Here is a 14,222-nt window from a genome sequence, read left to right on the forward strand (position 1 = left end):
ATAGATATCAAAGCTCTGAACTTCCAGATCAAAGCGTTTTATCCTCCATGTTTTTTCTCCCGCCGTTTAGATTTGATCACTGCTGAACTTTATGGATGGAAATAACCTGAAAGCTCCGTGAATACGAAGCATATTCTGAGGATGAAGGAAGGAGGAGACGTCCGCAGACGGTGGCGTGGAGGAGGAGGAGGAGCGGCGGATGAGGAACAGCTCGCATTGATTAACCTGATGCACAAGTCCTCCGTATGACGTAGGTGGGCGGGGCGGCGAGGGAGGATGGCGAATCTGGACGTTAGATTCCTGCAGAGTTTAGAGCTTGAACATCGGATGCCATGGCAACAGGAAACCATCCCTGCTGCGGCCTGATTGATGCCGTGTTCCGTCAGACGAGTTTAATTAGAAACGTTGAGCTCGATCCACAGCGTCAGACTTTATTACGAACAGGAGAAAAATGTAACAGGTGTAAAATAAATGGAAGAATAAAAACCAGGAGAGTCTCCCAGTTGGAGCTGTGATGGTTTCAGGATCAATGGGTCCAGACAGGAAGTAGCGCCGCAGCGGTTATCTGCGCGCCTCCTCCAGCAGCTTCACCACCAGCCGGTTCTTCAGCATCTGCAGCTTGCTGCCATAGTTCTGCTGCAGCGCGGACGCCATCCTGCAGCGCAGCGCCCGCAGGCTGGGCAGGGGGGCGCAGTCCGCCACGTTCAGCAGCGTGTGGAAGAAGTCCAGCCACAGGTCGCTGTGCGGGTTCCTGCAGAGAGGAGACGTCAGCGGGCTGCGGGTGAGGAACCAGGCCGGACCCCCAGGTTCAACGACCTACCTTCTAAAGACGGCGTTGGTCTTCCACACGCCGCCATCATGGCTGACCTGCATGTAGCTCCCGAACAGCATGCAGTAGACCGTCCCCGCCACGCCGAAGTAATCCGTCTGGAAACATGGAGGCACAGAGGAGCCTGCTGAGACCTGCAGCTTTCAGGTCCTCTGATCGCCATGGCGACGAGCAGGCGGCGCCGGTTACCTGGTAGGTCCACGGTTTCCCGCTGAGCATCTCGGTGCACTGGAAGCCTGATGTCAGACACCGCGCGGTGAACGCCGTGCCTTCTGGGAACAGCTGCATGTCGATGCTCTGGCCGAGGTCGATGAGGACGAGGCCGTGGTCCACGCCGTCCGCGTCGAAGCAGCTGCTGTCCAGGAACCTGGAGGGACAGAAAGAGACGGCGTTCATCCTGTTACAGACCGACTCCCGGGCGGCCCAGTAGACGCCGCGGCGCCTCACCTCTTTCCCAGCATGAAGTTGTCGGGCTTGATGTCGGCGTGGATGATGCCCGCGGCGTGCAGCTGCTCCACCGTGTGCAGGATGCAGACGCTGAAGTACAGCACCAGGGGCTGAGGCATGACCTTCTCACTCATGGTTCTGTAGATGTTCACGGCGTTCTGGAAGGAGCAAGCAGAGGCGGTCAGACCAGCGGCAGCCGTCGCCGTGGAAACGGGTGGGCGAACTGGGCAGACAGACCAGCAGGGTGCCGTACTGGTGCAGCTCCCCCAGCATCATGCTGCCGTCCTGGAAGAGGTGAGCAGAGTGGATCCTGCTGAACAGGTGGCGGACGGCGGGCTGCAGCCGCGCGTCCAGGCAGCTGTTGATGTAAAACTCCCAGGGATTGGACGGTTTCTGGACCTGCAGGCAGGACCACATGTCAGCGGGTCCCACTGGTTCTACTGGTTCCTGGAACTGGAACGCGGTCTGGATTCACGGATCAAGATCAACTTTCTGAGGTTCTGAAAGAATCAGCGGCGTAACGGCAGCGCGTCTGAATCCAGATCAGAAGGTTGCGCGTTCAAATCCCATCAGACTCACTCTACCTGCCTTAAATGAAGGAATACCAGGAAGTTCTTTAAGGTTTTAGATTCAAATATGTGAAATTTGGCCACCAGATCTACTGGGTGAGGGAGGGGCCCCAATCCCACAGCCTCTGTACTGGTGACAGTGGAATGACAATAAAAACACTGAAATATATATACTCTAATAAGTCCAAAATCAATCCTCTGGACTTTGTTTCCAAGGTTGAAGACGTTTCTCTTCCATCCAGGAAGATTTTTCAATTCAAATCGTCAGGATTAGCATCGAGTTCCAGGTTTTATAGAATAGACCAGAGGTCTGCAGCCTGCGGCTCTTTGGAGCCTCTACAGCAGCTCTTAATAGTGGCTAAAATCTATATAAAGAGCTAAATAATGTACTATGAGCTAAATACCGGTCTTAAAAGCTTAAGTGGTTTTTATAAGATGGATAAGAAGGATTTTAAAAGAACCAGAAATATGTTTTTAGAGTCACTTTTTCTTTTAATTAGCTTGAAATTTATGTGGTTTTATGCTATTTGAAAAGCTAGAAATACATAAACTGTTTTCTTTAAGATGGCAACTAATTTCCTACACGAGATAATAAAAAAAAAAAAAAAAAAAAACTTTTACTTGGTCGGACCTGTGGGGCGAAACGGCTCTTTGGATATGAAAGGTTGCAGACCCCTGGAATAGACCAACACAGCCTGTAATTAAGGTCGTTATTGGCCTCCAGTACCCGATACTGGTCTATGCCTCTGAAGAGGCAGTCGTTAAGGGGAATTGTTGGCCTGGCTGAGCTGGAGAGAAGCTTTATTCATGTGGAAACTGAGGCCTTTCTGGTCCTCAGAAGGATAGAAACCGCTCTGACTTAAACATCCTCAGCACGTTATTTTATACTTTGTTGGTCTGTTCTATAAAACCTGGAACTAAACGCTATTTCTGACATTTTGGATTGAAAAATCTTCCTGGATGGAAGAGAAACGTCTTCAAACTTGGAAACAAAGTCCAGAGGATTGATTTAACTTTTTAGGAATGATTGACCTGGATGACTGAGAATCTCCACCAGCATCCTCCATTTCTAATTCGCCACGTTTAACGGCGCTGATGGCGAAGCAGCAGGGCTTCAGACGATGATAGAAAAGAAGAAACCGGAGCAGCCGGTTCTGGTCCGTTTCCCAGCTCACCTTTAACACCACCTTCTCTGAGGTCCGGGGGTCCGTGGCTTGGTAGACCGTGGCGAAGGCTCCCTTCCCGAGGACGCCGTCCACCCTGAGGGAGGAGTTCCCTGCAGGAAGAGGAGAACGCTGTGAGGAACCCAGCTGATCCAGAACATGATGGCTTCCTTCCCTCAGCGCTCCGCTCCAACCGAGCCGCCGCGCCAAGGAGCGCCGGCGTCACTTCCCTCCCCCGAACCTTCTGATCGGGTCGACGGAAGGAACTGAAAGGTGTGGAGAGCCTCTAGCTTCGTTCCCTCACCTGGGTGCAGGTATCAACATCTTCAGCTCGCCTCTGGCCAGGCTAACCTATGAACCTGGAGGTTCAGGGAGGTTCTCCACATCATGCTGCCAACGCCGTGCCTGAATGAAGGAGGTGTGTTCAGACGAGAAGCGCCTGCGTTCTGATCCATCAGTGCTTCCAGCAGCAATTCCCTGAGATCCCGTTATCAGGGGGAGGAATTGCTGCTGCCGCCATCATTGAGAATTTATTTGGTTTGTTAATAAATGATAACGTTTCTATCACTAAGTGGAGGAAGAAGCTCGAAGTAGAACATGAGTTATTATGGTCTGGCTAACGAGACACACTGAGCGGAGGCGGCGACCTCTCCAAGATGGCGGCTTGGACCTTTTCTATACCAGGAGTCGGACTGACTGATGCTGGAGGGTTTTCCTGGTTCTGAAATCGGAACTTTAGCTGAAAACAGGAAGCTGCGAGGGTTCTTACCCACGCTGAGGGTCATCTTGGGTCCGATGGCGGGGACCCTGCAGGGCCAGCTGATGCAGCGGGGGTGAGAGGTCAGAGGCGGGTTCAGCCCGCCCAGCAGGTCCAAGATCAGTTCTGAATCCCAGGGATCGGACACGGGCCGGACCTGGGCGCCTCGCCCTCTGTCGGGACTCAGCATGGGTTCGTCCTGGACTCCAGGCCCCCGCGGGCTCAGGGGGGCGTCGGCACAGCTGGTCGGAGGTTCCGGACTCATGGGAACATCCCGGGTTCTGGGTTCGTCCTGGACTCCAGGCCCCCGCGGGCTCAGGGGGGCGTCGGCACAGCTGTTCGGACTCATGGGAACATCCCGGGTTCTGGGTTCGGCTGAGGCGGGAGGACGGGGGCTCAGGAAGGCGTCCAGGTCCGGCTCGGCCGCTGGTTCAGGACTCCTGATGTCCAGCCAGGCGGCACTGGGAGCGGACTCTGGGCTCATGGGGACGTCAAAGGGTCGGTTCCGGACCGGTTCTGGACTGACCGGCTCCGGGTCTTCCAGGATCTTAAAGGACCGGCTCTGAGAGGCAGGTTCAGGGCGCCGCTCAGGGCTGGGGTACACCTCCCATCCGGAACCGTCCGACTGGGCTGGGCAGGACGTCTGGTCCCTGAAGGAGAGCACGGCAGGAGGCTGCATTATGCTGAGGGACGAGGAGGCGGAGCCGTCGGCCATGATGGTTCCCTGTCTGGAGGAGGAGGGGGGCAGCGGCTTGGCGTCGGCCGGGTCGGCACTCGGACTTTGCTCTATGATGGGGCTGAGAGAAAACAGAACCTGCCGTTAGCTCCTCCCCCAGAACCAGAACCGGTTTCCCCGGTGAGTCATGGGGGTCCGCAGGGTTCTGTGCTCAGAACCGCATCTTTAGACCCGAAAGCTGGAGGAGCAGAACCAAGAATCACCTGAGCTTTTTGGTCTGACGTCGGAGGTAGAAGTTCTCCTCAGCGGAGCCGCTGTTCTCTGCAGGAAACAAACAGAACCAGCCGTCAGAACCGGGGTGGGCGGTTCTGCTGCCGAGGACCGGTGGGTCGGTACCTTGGGTCTGGAAGCTGCTGCTGAACAGACTCTTGTGTGTGAAGGGCGTGGAGACACACTGGGCCAGCAGGGCGAAGTCGCTGGTGCTGTTGGGACAGGCGTCCAGCTGCCGCAGCGAGTTGTAGCGGGCCCCCCAGGTGGTACTCTCATCCGGGACCAGTTCTGACGGGGTCTCCTGGGGGACGGCACCGGGTCAGACCACAGAGCACAACCATCAGAACCATCAGAACCGCCGAGGCTTTCTACTCACATTGGGTCGGTCTGCTTTGGGGGCGCTGAGGTCGGCCAAAACGTTGACGGGTTTGGACTTCTCAGGCGGCGCTGCGGCGCTGAAGGAGACACAGAACCGTTTGGGTCAGAAGGTTCTGATCCAGGACCTCAGTTAGGCCCAGAAAGGAACGTCCCGCTTTACCTGGCGTCCTCCTCGTCCTGGAAGATGGTGAACGGGGTGGAGGCGTGGGCGGGGGGGTTCGGTACCGAGGAGACGGCTGTAAAACAGAAAGCGGATCAGAAACTCTGGCGGACTCGGTTCTGAGCGGAACGCCGTCTGCAGCGTGTTTACCGCACGGGTCCAGGTGGGTCTCAGCGGCGCCGTGGAGCATGGAGGCTTCCTGGAACGGGCCGTCCAGGAGTGTGGGAGCCTGGAACATGTCCATGATGGCGTCTGAGGAAGACAACCAGGAAGCATCACCATCAGAACCCGGACAGAACCCGGACCGCCCGCATGGAGCAGGCCGAACTCACCTAGGGCCTCCTGGGTGTTAACGGTGGGCGACGGCAGAACCCTGGTGGGCGTGGCCTGAACATAGCCTAGGGAGGAGTTAGGGGTGATGTGGGAGAGGTTAGCGGCTCCTCCACGGGACCCTGGGAGGAGGAGAGGAGGTTAGAGAAGGTCCAGGAGGGCGGTGCAGAGAACCGGGCCTGAAACCAACAGCCGGACTCACCGTCCAGTTTGTCTTCCGGCTCCGAAACCAGACTGCTGCTCCTGGTGGGAGGAGGGGAGAAGGTAAGATGGCGGCAGGGGGGGGTTAACCTAGGAGAGTTCCTGACCAGGGCTCCTGTAACCATTGGCTAGGTTCTGGAGGCTCGTTACCACGGTAACCGAGCCTCCAGAACATCTGTTTATCCTCTGGTTTCCTAGCAACATCCTGACCTCTGAAGGTTGGAAGGCGATCCAGACGTGGACTAACAGGGCGTCTGGAGAACGGATCAGGATTAAATGCTGATACTCACAGACACAAGGCGCCAGGCTCGCCGCTGTGGAGCTGCTGGGCGGAGCAGGGCCCGGGGTCCGCTCCCAGAACCAGGGGCCGCCGGCCGCCCGGTTCTGAAGGAGGGGGGCGAGCGGCAGCAGAGGACTGGGACTGCTGGGCCACAAACCAGCTGGGGAGTCCTGATCGAGCCTCCAGGTCCTGGTTGACTCGGTCCAACGCAGGATTCAGCCTCTGGGCCGCCTCCTCCTCCTCCCCCTGCAGCCTCCTCTCCACTGAAAGGAGAGCAGAGAAGGTGAGCTGAACGCATCGGACCGGGCCGGGTCTCTGCCGTGAGGGAGCTGGCTTACTGCTTTCTCTCTGCTCCTTCTCCCTCTGCTCCTTCTCCCTCTGCTCCCGGACCTTCAGGAAGTATTTTGCCGCTCTGACCTCTTCAAAGCAGAACTCGGACCCGTCGCAGACCAGCGTGTCCTTGTCGTAGGCAGATGAAGTCGGGACGGCGCCGCTGGAGGGGAGGGTTCTGGGAACCTCGGAGCGAGACACCCTGTGGAGGACACGGACAGCGAGACCGGTCCAATCTGGTTCTGTAGGAGCTTCATTGGTAAAGCAGACTTGGACCGGGTCAGCAGGGAGGTCGGCCCCGCCCCGAAATAACTAAACTGTTGTCAAACCATTGTGCAGAAAGTTAGGACTTTATTTTTAAAGATATTAATGAAATCTTTCAGAGGTCAAAGGTCAACCCTCCTCCTACAAAATCTAACAAACTTTGTTTTCAAAATTCAATCAAATTTATTGATGAAATTTATTGAAAGTTTTCAGTTTAACAAAACATAAGCGCTGAATCTTCTACTACCGTAAATCCTCTAATATAGGAAGGGCCTTTATTTCACTCAGGTGCATCTTGGTCCAGGCCATTATTGGAAGGAGGCCAAAATTAGAGGCAGGCCTCTATTCTATTTGATCCAACAGACGACCAGTGGAATTAATAAAAAACAGATTTTAAGTCTCTTTGAAGCTTGACTAGCTTCATTTACTGGAAAAGTACAGTTACCATAGCGATATACAGAACATTATTCAGACATCTTCCAGCAGCTGCAATTTTTCTGCACGGCAATACGAAAAAAAAAAAAAAGACACAGAATTGAATCTTGGGCAAACTGACTTGCAAAATAAATTTTTTTTAAAAATGAATGGAAACTGTTCTGCCATCACAGGGAAATGTTATTTAAGGCAGGCTAAGTGGAAGCAGGCTAGCAGTATCGTATATTTCAAGGGAAATTCAGAACAATGAAGGCCAATTAAATTCTGTCATTTTAACGATGCCTGGTTACCAGACCTACCAGTGATCACATGTGGCTTTCAGATCAGAACGATTGTGTAAGGTCACTACGATCTCTGTGTAAGGATGGGACTTCCCATGCTAACGGCTTGGATTCGTTAGCAAACACTGCCCCCCTGTGGTACTGGTGTGTTACTATCACAGGTTGTTGAGGACTGTCCAGGAACATCGTTGGTTCTAATTATAGCCCCGGCCTGTAAACGAGTCCGGCCGTTATTAGAGACCCGGCCGCTAATGGAATACAGGCCAATATTAGAGGAGTTACGGTATTTTTGAAATAATAGCATCATAATATTAACAATAATAAATAATTGTGTCAAATATGAAAATAAAAGAAAAGAAAATGAATCCAGAAATGAAACTTTGAAAAACGAAAAAGTTTTGAGGGTAACTGCCGCTTGCTTCTCAGCTAAGTTTCAAAAACAAAAAAATGTAATATTAAAAAGTTATTTTTCATTAATTACTTTGATCAAATTTATTTTATTTTTTGTTACAGATTTTATGGTCTAACAGATCACGACAGGTTATAAGCGCCAGGCTAGAGGTTCTCCTTTTTTTTAAGTATGAGAATAAAGTCGCAACATTATCAGAATAAAGTCGTAATATATTGAGAATAAAGTCATAAAATGATGTGTGTAAAGTTGTAACATTGAGAATATCGTTTTTACATAATAAAGTTGGAATAATACGAGTATAAATGTTGCGACTTTGTTCTTGTAATATTTCCCCTTCTCAGCGATTTATTGTCATTCCACCGTCAGCAGCACAGAGCAATGCAATGAACCCTCTGCATTTAGCCTTTCCCCTGGGGAGCAGAAGGCTGCCACTGTGCGGCGCCCAGGGAGCAGCGTGGGGTTAAGGGTCTGGCTCAGGGACCAGAGTGGCAGTGGAGCTCCGACTCACAACCTCTGGATTCCTAACCACTCTACCACTGAGACTTTATTCTCATAATATTACGACTTTACTCTGATAAAGTTGCGACTTTTTTCTCGTAATATTACAACTTTATTCTGGTAATGTTGCGACTTTATTCTCGTAATATTACGACTTTATTCTGGTAATGTTGCGACTTTATTCTGGTAAAGTTGCGACTTTATTCTGGTAATGTTGCGACTTTATTCTGGTAATGTTGCGACTTTATTCTCGTAATATTACGACTTTATTCTGGTAATGTTGCAACTTTATTCTCGTAATATTACGACTTTATTCTGGTAATGTTGCAACTTTATTCTCGTAATATTACGACTTTATTCTGGTAATGTTGCAACTTTATTCTGGTAATGTTGCGACTTTATTCTGGTAATGTTGCGACTTTATTCTCGTAATATTACGACTTTATTCTGGTAATGTTGCAACTTTATTCTCGTAATATTACGACTTTATTCTGGTAATGTTGCAACTTTATTCTGGTAATGTTGCAACTTTATTCTGGTAATGTTGCGACTTTATTCTGGTAATGTTGCGACTTTATTCTCGTAATATTACGACTTTATTCTGGTAATGTTGCGACTTTATTCTCGTAACATTACGACTTTATTTTGGTAATGTTGCGACTTTATTCTCGTAATATTATTATTTTTTTCTCGTAATTTACGACTTTATTCTGGTAATGTTGCGACTTTATTCTGGTAATGTTGCAACTTTATTCTCGTAATATTACGACTTTATTCTGGTAATGTTGCAACTTTATTCTCGTAATATTACGACTTTATTCTGGTAATGTTGCAACTTTATTCTCGTAATATTACGACTTTATTCTGGTAATGTTGCGACTTTATTCTGGTAATGTTGCGACTTTATTCTCGTAATATTACGACTTTATTCTGGTAATGTTGCAACTTTATTCTCGTAATATTACGACTTTATTCTGGTAATGTTGCAACTTTATTCTGGTAATGTTGCAACTTTATTCTGGTAATGTTGCGACTTTATTCTGGTAATGTTGCGACTTTATTCTCGTAATATTACGACTTTATTCTGGTAATGTTGCGACTTTATTCTCGTAACATTACGACTTTATTCTGGTAATGTTGCAACTTTATTCTCGTAATATTACGACTTTATTCTGGTAATATTATTATTTTTTTCTCGTAATTTACGACTTTATTCTGGTAATGTTGCGACTTTATTCTGGTAATGTTGCAACTTTATTCTCGTAATATTACGACTTTATTCTGGTAATGTTGCGACTTTTTTCTTGTAACATTATGAATTTTTTCTGTTAATATTACGACTTTATTCTGGTAATGTTACTAGTTTATCATTTTATTAAGTTACTTGTTGCCATGAGGCCAAGTTGTTCAGTAGGACGAGTCTAGAAGCAGAGTTCTAGTTTCTTATAGATTTAATCTAGAATTATATTCCACATTAAATAACGAGGAGAATAAAGACTCTCCTGTTTTCCTGTTGGTTGGTTTTTAAATCTTAGTTCTTTTATGCTGAAGTTCTTTCCAGGTGGTGTAGAATCTATAGCATGCGGTTCTATACAGTAATACATCAGGTGGTTTCTGAAAGTTACAGGTTAAAATTACTCTGAAAATTAGACAGAAATGTTAATATTACAAAATGTAATTTGTACTTTTGAATACTTGAATATAGCGAGTACATCAGTACTTTCAGTATTCTGCAGATTTTTGATGGAGTAACTTTTACTTTTAGTTGAGTAAGATTAGACTATGAGTATTAATACTTTTACTCGATTACTACTGAGGACGTTAGCAACAACATCTTTATTGGTCCAGAGCGAGCGCTTGGATTGGACAGGAAGTGAAGAAAGTGATCTGGAAATGAAAAAACTTCAAAGAAATATTGAAAATAAAACTGGTAATAAAAAAAAGTGTAAGTTTAGTTCTGGGTTTCATTTTCTTTTTTTTTCGCTCTGTTGACCTATAGTTTTTCTAAATTTGACCTTTTGACCTTTGACTCACACCTTCAAACCAAACCACGCTGAATGAATCGACTTGTTATAAAGAAGGTGGGCGGGGCTAACTGCAGCAGACTTACGTGACGATGGTTCTGCGTGCAGCTGGTTGTGATGGAGAGACAGCAGGCGCCTGCAGGGAACCAGGGGAGGGTTAGTGGGTTCATACTGGTGCTAATGGTGCTGGACAGTGAAAGACGTTGACAGGAACCTTGTTCTGTCCCTGTCTTTGGTGGGACGCCTGGATCTGGTTGGTCTGCTGTGAGTTCTGCAGAGGGAGCGGAGCGCCTGACCCAGAAAACAGAACAAAAGCCCATCAGCAGCAGATCAGACACGACCTTGGTCCATCTAGCACAGCGGGTCGGGCCTTACCGGGCGGCGGAGGCTGGGTTCTGGTTCTGCTCTGGAACTGGCTGCAGGTCAGAGTTAATATTAATCACCGTTTAAATGAACTTAATCCTTTAGAAGGAGTTAAACTTCCATTAATCTGCATGGATCTTCTTTTTAACCTGAAACCCTTTAAAACTGCAGACAGATTAAACTGGTGGGACTGGTTCTGCTGGGATCACCTGTATTCGTGGAGAAGCAGGTCTGCAGGCTGGGCCTGGTTCTCCACAGCCTTCTGGTAGACGCCATCAGCCTGCTGGTTCATCCCCTTCTTCTCCAGCTGCTGAGCCCAGGCCACGTACAGCGCCGCCGTCCTGCTGCCCACGCCTTTACTGAACACGTGGCCGTACAGCGCCGCGGGGTCCGGGTAATGGCTGGCCTGGAGGAAACGGTTTAGGTGAGGACCTGGGCGGAGCAGGGGGCGGGGCAGGGGGGGCGGGAGCCTGACTTACACATCTGATGCAGTAGTTCACGTATCGGATGTCGTTTGCGTATCGATCCGCGTTCAGGAACCTTTGGACGATGGCGTCAAACACCGGCAACATCTCGCTGCCGGCGCCCATTTGCTCCAGGAAGTCGACAAACCTGCAGAGACGAGCAGAAGGATGGCGCTCAAACATGGCCGCTAATGAGTGAGCTGACAAGGAACACCTGCACAACTTACCTGAAGTTAGGTTTGCATTTATTACTTTATTAAGCTACACATTCGGTTCTACTGACAGTGAGGAGGTTCGTTCAGTAAGCGATGCCCCCGACCCACTTCAGGTAGATTGATCCAACTGAAACGTTGCACGTGCAACTGCTTATATCTCTATAGATTAACTGGTAAAAGAAAGAAGGAGAAGACGATGAGAAAAAGAGAGCAGAGAAAGTGTGGACTGCTGGAAGAACTGCGGTGAACTGGTGAAAGAAAAGTGAAATGGCGTGCTCAAAGATGACCCTGCACATTTAGAGGATGTTTGGCTCAACCTGCTGCTGTGAAGCAGGATTCTCCACCATGAACAGAATCAACAATAAATCTGGATCCAGGCTCAAAATGAGCTCCTTGATATGTGCTTGAGAATGGCTTAGTCTCCGGTTAAACCCAGGTTTAAAGCCTTGCAGGGCAGCCTAAAGCCCACTGCCAACATTAAGACAGAAAAAAGAAAGAAAATAACAAACCATCCGTTCAGGGGTTTGAGAAAATATTGGAATCAGGAAATTATCTATAAACCAAACTGAACGATTGTTGTTCTCAAGTTAAAAAAACAACAACTTTAAAATGGAAACATGTTCTTTATTTTTACATATATATATATATATATATATATATATATATATATATATATATATATATATACACATATATATATATATATATATACACACACATATATATATATACACATATATATATGTATATATGTATATATGTGTGTGTATATATATATATATATATATATATATATATATATACACACACACATATATATATATATATATACACACACATATATATATATATATATACATATATATATATATATATATATATATATATATATATATATATATATATATATATATACATATACAGGTGCTGGTCATAAAATTAGAATATCATGAAAAAGTAGATTGATTTCAGTAATTCCATTTAAAAAGTGAAACTTGTATATTATATTCATACATTACATACAAACTCATATATTTCAGATGTTTATTTTGTTTAATTTTGATGATTACAAATGACAACAAATGAAAATCTCAAATTCATCATATCAGAAAATTAGAATATTACTGAAGACTAATAAAAACAAAGGATTTATAGAAATGTTGGCCAACTGAAAAGTATGAACATGAAAAGTATGAGCATGTACAGCACTCAGTATTTAGTTGGGCCTCCTTTGGCCTGTATTACTGCAGCAATGCGGCGTGGCATGGAGTCGATCAGTCTGTGGCACTGCTCAGGTGTTATGATAGCCCAGGTTGCTCTAATAGTGGCTTTTAGCTCTTCTGAATTGTTGGGTCTGGTGTATTGCATCTTCTTCTTCACAATACCCCATAGATTTTCTATGGGGTTAAGGTCAGGAGAGTTTGCTGGCCAATTAAGAACAGGGATACCATGGTCCTTCAACCAGGTACTGGTAGCTTTGGCACTGTGTGCAGGTGCCAAGTCCTGTTGGAAAATGAAATCTGCATCTCCAAAAAGTTGGTCAGCTGCAGGAAGCATGAAGTGCTCTAAAACTTCCTGGTATGTGGCTGCGTTGACCCTGGACCTCAGAAAACACAATGGACCAACACCAGCAGATGACATGGCACCCCAAACCATCACTGACTGTGGAAACTTTACACTGGACTTCAAGCAACGTGGATGAAGTGCCTCTCTTCTTTTCCTCCAGACTCTGGGACCTTGATTTCCAAAGGAAATGCAAAATTTACTTTCATCAGAGAACATGACTTTGGACCACTCACCAGCAGTCCAGTCCTGTTTCTCTTTAGACGCTTCTGACGCTGTCTGTGGTTCAAGAGTGGCTTGACACAAGGAATGCGACAGCAGAAACCCATGTCTTTCATACGTCTGTGTGTGGTGGTTCTTGAAGCACTCACTCCAGCTGCAGTCCACTCTTTGTGAATCTCCCCCACATTTTTGAATGGGTTTTGTTTCACAATCCTCTCCAGGGTGCGGTTATCTCTCTTGCTTGTACACTTTTTTCGACCACATCTTTTCCTTCCCTTCGCCTCTCTATTAATGTGCTTGGACACTGAGCTCTGTGAACAGCCAGCCTCTTTAGCGATGACCTTTTGTGTCTTGCCCTCCTTGTGCAAGGTGTCGATGGTCGTCTTTTGGACAACTGTCAAGTCAGCAGTCTTCCCCATGATTGTGTAGCCTATAGAACTAGACTGAAAGACCATTTAAAGGCTTTTGCAGGTGGTTTGAGTTAATTAGCTGATTAGAGTGTGGCACCAGGGGCCATCAATTTTGAACCTTTTCACAATATTCTAATTTTCTGATATGATGAATTTGAGATTTTCATTTGTTGTCATTTGTAATCATCAAAATTAAACAAAATAAACATCTGAAATATATGAGTTTGTATGTAATGTATGAATATAATATACAAGTTTCACTTTTTAAATGGAATTACTGAAATCAATCTACTTTTTTATGATATTCTAATTTTATGACCAGCACCTGTATACACACACACATATACATATATATATATATATATATATATTTTAATTCAATGTATAACATGGAAGCATAAACACCTCATTTTATTTCAGTGTTAAATTCTGTTTAAAGTAACAGATTATAAGAGTGTGAGCACTAAACTGGCTCGTACTGTACATTTATTTTCGTTTTAACTTCCATTTTTTTTTTAATGCATCTGTGTGTCGTTACTAACCTCCCTCCCCCTTTATGCTAACACCTTTTAAAAGCCTAACCAGAGACGAAGGCTGCCAATTAGCCCATGGCTACAAGCCTTATATACTTGGACATCGGCCACCTGTTTGGTTGCAATGTTTAATTGTACTGTCCCTGTC

General features: G+C 46.8%; 1 protein-coding gene across 1 annotated transcript; it reads right to left on the reverse strand.

Annotated features, from left to right (window-relative positions):
- Positions 1 to 410: 410 nt before the first annotated feature.
- Positions 411 to 11,329, reverse strand: LOC119777820 (mitotic checkpoint serine/threonine-protein kinase BUB1-like). The gene is made up of 21 exons (XM_038276815.1): positions 11,147 to 11,329; positions 10,877 to 11,073; positions 10,680 to 10,720; positions 10,519 to 10,595; positions 10,391 to 10,440; positions 6,071 to 6,592; positions 5,782 to 5,822; positions 5,582 to 5,701; positions 5,400 to 5,501; positions 5,250 to 5,325; positions 5,088 to 5,166; positions 4,838 to 5,012; positions 4,705 to 4,762; positions 4,142 to 4,562; positions 3,778 to 4,057; positions 3,021 to 3,121; positions 1,514 to 1,675; positions 1,277 to 1,434; positions 1,019 to 1,196; positions 821 to 927; positions 411 to 751 (listed from the first exon to the last, which is right to left on the reverse strand). The coding sequence occupies exons 1-21, from the start codon at positions 11,312 to 11,314 to the stop codon at positions 562 to 564; spliced, it is 3,303 nt and encodes a 1,100-aa protein (XP_038132743.1). The 5' UTR covers positions 11,315 to 11,329; the 3' UTR covers positions 411 to 561.
- Positions 11,330 to 14,222: the final 2,893 nt, after the last annotated feature.

Source organism: Cyprinodon tularosa, unplaced genomic scaffold, assembly GCF_016077235.1.
Source record: "Cyprinodon tularosa strain WSP-4 unplaced genomic scaffold, ASM1607723v1 ctg1276, whole genome shotgun sequence".
In the NCBI taxonomy this organism is placed as follows: domain Eukaryota; kingdom Metazoa; phylum Chordata; class Actinopteri; order Cyprinodontiformes; family Cyprinodontidae; genus Cyprinodon; species Cyprinodon tularosa.

Bases quoted from the DNA above. Each gene is read 5' to 3' on its own strand.
- LOC119777820 (XM_038276815.1), bottom strand. From the start codon at position 11,314: ATGTTTGAGCGCCATCCTTCTGCTCGTCTCTGCAGGTTTGTCGACTTC. The intron at 5,326-5,399 runs GTAAACACGCTG...TCTGTTTTACAG, and splicing joins GACCCACCTGGACCCGTGCG to CCGTCTCCTCGGTACCGAAC. The intron at 4,058-4,141 runs GCCGAACCCAGA...CCTGGAGTCCAG, and splicing joins GCCCCCGTCCTCCCGCCTCA to GACGAACCCAGAACCCGGGA.